The following is a 6,369-nucleotide window of genomic DNA, read 5'->3' on the forward strand; positions in this document are numbered from 1 at the left end:
CGTTGTGATTTCAGCATTTCGCATGCGTTCCGCATCTTTGATCTCAATGCTGATTAGCGTTTGTTCTTATCTTGATGTCTAATGCATTCCGGTAAATTGTCCATAACTTCCAGTTATTGGAATTTTAATATGAAATTTACATACAATATATTCTTAAGACTACAAACTAAGATCAGCGAAAAAACAAAAAAAAAAACATTTTTTTCTACTCGGATATTCTCAGGTGCAGTCGTATCTCAGAAACAGTTCATCGCAGGGTGTGAGGACAAATATGTTTATGTTATATTTGAATTTCTTAGTCATCCACAAGCTGGTATAATACACATGGTCTGCTACAAAAACTTTTTTTTTCATATAACTTGTACGGGTAAGAGAGCAGAATTAACATTATTTGAAAGAAATGCCAATGAAAGATAATTTTTTACTTAATAAAATTCTAGAGTTAACATTTAGCTATTTTTGAAAAACTTTTGTATATTTTAAATTTTAAATATATTTTTATGAATTTAATATTTTTTTTAAATATTAATAAAAACCTGTTTTTTTTTTTAGAATTGAAAATGTAAGCATAATTGTATAATATAAAAAAATGTCTAAAAATATCATTTATTGGATGTAACTTCATTCAAATTTGTTTCAGCATTATGTTTATTAAGAAAATTATTTATTGTAATTTCCTATCCTCCTGAGTACTTTGGATACTTCATTGTTTAGAAATATATACAGCTTTCTGTTTCCTGTTTTTTTTCTTAAAGAAGTGGTGAATTAAGATAATTCTACACCAAATTATCTCTTATGTCAATAAAGTTAATAAAATAAAATGTTTTTGTCATTTTGTCACATATGGGAAAGCAATTGACAACTTCTGCCTTTATTAAAACAAGGCTAATTAGTGTAGTGAAAGAATGTTAAGGATAGGGAATTTGTTGCAGCTACGAAACCAATTCGAATTTGAATTTTTAACCCTGCACATTGGCACTTATAAAAACCATCCCTTTTTTTGATTACATGTTGCATATTCTTCCCCCCCATTTTTGAGGGTACTGATCACAAATGAAATGATTACGACCCTCGAATGGACCAAAATTACCTACTACCCTTAACTTTCGTTCTTACCCTAAAAACAACCTTTATGCTCCTTTCCCGTTTTCAAGGGTGTTGATTACAACCCCCTTAATCCTTGTAATGGAATCTAACAAGAAACTTTCCATTTTCAAGGGTGCTGATCACGAATATCGTGGTGACAATATCCTATAACACTTGATAAATCCTGTACCTGCTAAAAAAGGAATAAAAAGAGTTTCCATCAAATCAAATTGGGGGTAGTTTTGGTTCGTTCTAGGGGGTTGAGGAGGGTTGTGAACATTATAATCTTGATTAGCACCCTCGAAAATGGAGGGGACGAGGGATATAGAGTTCACCGCTGATGCGAAATTAAAAAAATTGTTTCTTTGCCAATTGCAGGGTATGTGCAGGGTTAGAAATTCAACACACCTCAAATTCAGATTCAGTACCCTTGAAAATGAAGGGGAAGGTCGGTTTTGCAGCTGCAACAAATACTTCGCAAAATAAACCATTTTGTTTATTCTTTCACTACACTAAATGTGTTACAATGAAATAGCCTTGAGGAAGGCTAAATAGTGTCAGCAAATTTTGCAGAAAAAGAGGAGTTTTTTGTTAATTGTTCCAAGCCCATAACTCTCAAAGCAATTATAAATTTTAATCTTTAGGATGTGGTTCTTATAATTTTAATTTGTTGAAGCTGTTGCATTATTGACCCGGCACTGCTAATTTCGTGTAATAACTTAATTATATTTATAAACCATAAAACTGAAAAGGCATAAATATTTTGCGTTTTATGTACTTGCTTCACGTAAGTTTACCTGTACTTTTATTTGTATGGACGTGTACCCTGTACTCAAAATGTTTTCTGTATCAAATTGCTTTGCTTTGCGATTTTACTTTGGACTGTTTCATTGTTTCAGTACAATATCGCTTTACTGTTTAACTGAAGTAGGCTTGAATTCATTGTTTTTGTTTTTTGTAAAATGTCCTACCTCCCCATTTCATGTTCGAAAACATTTTTTATTTGTAAAAGTAAATATGTCGCAAAACTTTGTTTATACTGCGCAAAATAATTAATAAAGTGTAATAATGAAAGGGTGTACGTTTCTTACATTCCATTATATTTTTTAAATTTGTAATTATTATCAAATATGATGCCATATATAATATTTACACAAAAATTTATTTGCAAGATATAATATTAAAAGGAGATCTTATGCAGAAACCTCTTAAAAATGTCAAAATTGCATACCTTGCACAATTTTAGATGAGAGGAAATAATTTTAAGCAGATCTGACCATATTGAAACAAATACATCTTGAAAAAATTTGTATAAAAAATTTCTTGTATTTAAAAATAATAAACAAATTTTGTGATTTACTTTTCTATTAATAAATTTGTTAAAAGCATCACATCTCAATACACTCCACTTTGCTATCAAAACTTTGCAAAACTTTTGCAAATTCTTGCAAGTCAGTTTTCCTTTCAAACTGCTCTATTTCCAGTCTTGTCTTTAATGCTTTTATATTCTCTTCTGCAAGTTCTAGCTGGTCCTTCAAACTAAAACCAAGAGCTTTCTCTGAAATATTAGATGAACTGTAACTTGATAAGGAATAGTTCGATTCCAGTTCTTTTCTTGCTGCATTCGCTTCAGCTTTAGCAGCCCGTTGTTTCTCATACCGGAGCAAGAACTGAGTTTTGGAATGTGCCTCCCTCTCTGCCATTAGACGGTTGTTTTGAAGTTCAGTAAGTTCCAAGAGTTTTTGTCGTTCTGCTTCTAAGAGACTTACTTTCTTTTCATTTTGCTGCAATAATAGAAGAAATGATACAAGGTATACATATTTTGTTACTTATTTAAATAAATTAACAATTATCATAAACTTACGTATTGAATTCCGCATTTATGACAAGACTGTGATTTATTTAAATTTTCTACTTCTTCAGTCTTCAGTTCCAAATCATCTTTGATTTTCTTAACAGCAGATTTATATTCTTCGATTTGTTTAGCTAACATGTCTTTTTCTTTTTCAATTTTCATAATTAAACTGTCCTTCTCTTTCAATATATTACTTTTCATCTCCCTAGTGTTTGATATCTGAGCCTAAAAAATAAAACTATTTATGAGAAAGAGATAAATTGGTTTTGTTTACCGATAATGTTGCAATGATGTCTTGATCTCTCTCTGACTGTTCTTTGGTCATCGTATACTTAGACTTTAGAAGAGTATAATCACTCTCAAGAACTCGGCATCTAGCCCTTAATACATCACATTTTTTCTTAAGTTCTTCATGTTGTGCTTTTAAATCATCATTTTCTTTAGATAAGAAACTGATTTTGCTCTCTGCTTTACTCGAAAGTGATTCCACAGAATTTTTGCTAACTAAAATGTAATAATTTTCAGATGCATGCTTCTCATAAATACAAATCAACTACCTTTTTCTTGGACATTTTTCAACTTCTCTTTCAGTTCATTATTTTTCTGTTGCAAATCAATAATGATTTGGGCTCTGCCTCTCCAACATCCACTTGAACTTGTCAGTGATTGTAGAGATTCAAAACTTTCACCAGTTTCTTGTTGTAACCATTTATTCATCAATTTCAAGTCATTTTTTAACTGAAAATTTGCGTTTCTTACCTCTGAAAGTTTACTTGTTTTATAACTCAGTTTTTCTTCTAGTTTTTTTATATTTTCTTCTAACTCATTCTTAGGCTTTTCTTCATCTTGCAAAACTTCAATTAATTCAGTGAATAGTTAGCTAATAAAAACTTTATAATTTATAAACCTGTATCCCTGTTTTCCACTGGATTTTCTTGCAATTCATAAATAAGTTGTTCCAATTTTGAGTTCTTCGTCTTTAGTGCTTCCAGTTCAGAGTTTTTTTCCCGTAGTTTTTTACTTAGTTCGACTATTCTAGAGCTAGCAACTTGAGTTGAATTCAATATACTTTTTCCATCATTCTCATACATTTTCAACTTTGATTCTAATTGGGCAATTTTACTTTTGCAAGTACTATATTTGAATTCACTTTCTGATAAATTTTTCTGAAGCATACCATTTTCGTGTGTGTAGTACTGAAAAATATAAGTAAATAATTTAGAAATTAGGAAAATCACGCAACTTGTTTAATGTACTCGGATTTGTTCTCTCAAAAGTCTATTTAATTCATCTGGGAAAATAATGTCATCTGGTATTTCTGGAATATTAATTTTAGACATATTAAAATTTTCTGGCACTTTTAAAGTACCTTCTTCATCCATCTTATTCGGTTTATAGATTGACAATATTTTAGTTATGAAACGTCAAATTAGCGACAATACATGAATTAAAATTTCAAATTTAAAGTGCCTTGTATACCAATATCAAAAACTTAATGTTACTAGCATTTAGTGCTTTTTTGGGGATTTCAATTTTCCCCATGTCAGATTTACATTTAGGTTGTGTATGAACGTCATCGATATCAACAATTTACAAGAATTAAAGCGCGAAACTAGCAATAATTCCTGGAATAAATTGACACCGCGCGTTTATGACAATGGTAGATTTAGGGGGCGGTCAGGATGGTCCAATCGAACATGGTTTTTCGAATTCTGTGTTCATTTTGCCTGGAATAGTCTTTGTCTCACTATCAGGTGAGTGCAATAACTATTTTTCCTTTCGCTATGACATTAACTTTTTATTTTCAATTTGTGTACATGTACATAATTTATCATGGCCTCTTTTATTTTATATCTTAAGATTTTAGCATTTAGTAATGTGTATATTGCGACGATTGATGATAAATTAATCATTGTTTAATAACATTTATTAAAAGAGCAGCAATTATATGTCATGTAACTCTCTTGTTAATTTACATTTAGCGATTTAGCTTATTATAACTAACATTTATTAGGTATTTAATATTTTAGGTATGTAGGTATATGGGAAAAGAAGGGAAACTAACTAGAATATTTTGGGAAGCTTGGCAAATATTTTGTGTAGGGTATATTTGATTGAAGATAAACATTTATTCAGTATTCATAAAATTAACCACTTGTGACGACGGTTTTATCAGATAAAATAATATAATACTACTTACCTATAACTTTTATTAATGCATTATTGATATAGGGATGTCATTATTATGATTTTATGTTTTGAATTAGTTAAAAATTTGTAGGTACATATATTTGTACAGTGTAGGTACTTACGACTTACGAGTATGTAGAAGTATAATTTAAAAACAGAAGTGAATATGAGGTATCTACTTTATGCTCTCTTTAGAAGATCATCCGAACAGTTCAACGTATTTAAAAACGTGTTACCGTTTATGTTTTCATCGATGAAGCATGGATAGATGTCATCATTTTGGTTTCTGTACTTTAGTTGACTTGATGCAAAAAAATACCTTTACTAAAACGATAAATACCTACTTATGTGTTTAGTGATGGATAATAAAATCCCTGCAAAGTGACACGAATTTGTCTGACGAGAATAGAAATCGGCGTTCTTTGACATTTTCACCGAGTCAAATTTCTTAACTGAATTTTTTTTATTTAGTTGATGTGAGCAAATAGTTTCACTGTTCACCCAATTAATTCGCATACTTAGCGACTCAACTATCGATATAATTGCTGTAGAAACTTTATTCCTTAAATACCTAATCATTTTACGATATTCCATATTGAATATAACTAAATTAAATTACAGTGAGGAGCGAGGCACAAGGTAAAATAAACATGCAGTATGCTTATACAGTAGATGTTTAGAACTATTGAATTATATCGATGTTTATTAAGAACAGTCAATAGTTATTGTTGACTGTACAAATAAATGTGGAACAGTTATTTGCTCAAAATCGACTAGCGAATAATGGGCGGACTAGTTCGGTCAAACTTCTTTAGTCAAACAATTCGCTGAACGACCTTTAGTAACTTGTCGTATTCCACCCTTCGAGCGAGCTTCAGGATTTCAGAACATCCAGTATATTCATAGAAGTAGTCTTGTACCTACGGATATGCCGGAGACCGTTGAATTAGGAAGGAGGCGAAACAATCATATTCACCTACCTTTCCAATCCAAACCGAAAACCCGCCACGGTTGCAAAACTAATCGCCGTCGGCCGGGCAAATCAAAAAAGCCTCCACGGTATCATTTCAGATATCGTACTCAATACCGTCGAGGAGCAATTTCCGCGACTCTGCATCTCAATGCAGACGTCGCCCCATAACCCGACATCGATCCTCCTGGCGATAGCGCTTCCAGAGCGCCGCCGTGCCAAGCGACAGGTAATTCCACCGCGGTACATTTTCCACCATCGGACTCGA

The 6,369-nt window shown here is 31.6% G+C and overlaps 1 protein-coding gene across 1 annotated transcript; it reads right to left on the reverse strand.

Moving 5' to 3' along the window:
• Positions 1-2,474: 2,474 nt before the first annotated feature.
• LOC108914731 (CAP-Gly domain-containing linker protein 1-like) lies at positions 2,475-4,323 on the reverse strand. Its single transcript, XM_023456241.1, has 6 exons — positions 4,198-4,323; positions 3,849-4,137; positions 3,496-3,795; positions 3,216-3,445; positions 2,951-3,166; positions 2,475-2,870 (listed from the first exon to the last, which is right to left on the reverse strand). Exons 1-6 carry the CDS (start codon positions 4,321-4,323, stop codon positions 2,475-2,477), a joined length of 1,557 nt encoding a protein of 518 aa, XP_023312009.1.
• Between the last annotated feature and the right edge of the window lie 2,046 nt (positions 4,324-6,369).

This window comes from Anoplophora glabripennis, unplaced genomic scaffold, assembly GCF_000390285.2.
Source record: "Anoplophora glabripennis isolate ALB-LARVAE unplaced genomic scaffold, Agla_2.0 scaffold1306, whole genome shotgun sequence".
Classification (NCBI taxonomy): Eukaryota; Metazoa; Arthropoda; class Insecta; order Coleoptera; family Cerambycidae; genus Anoplophora; species Anoplophora glabripennis.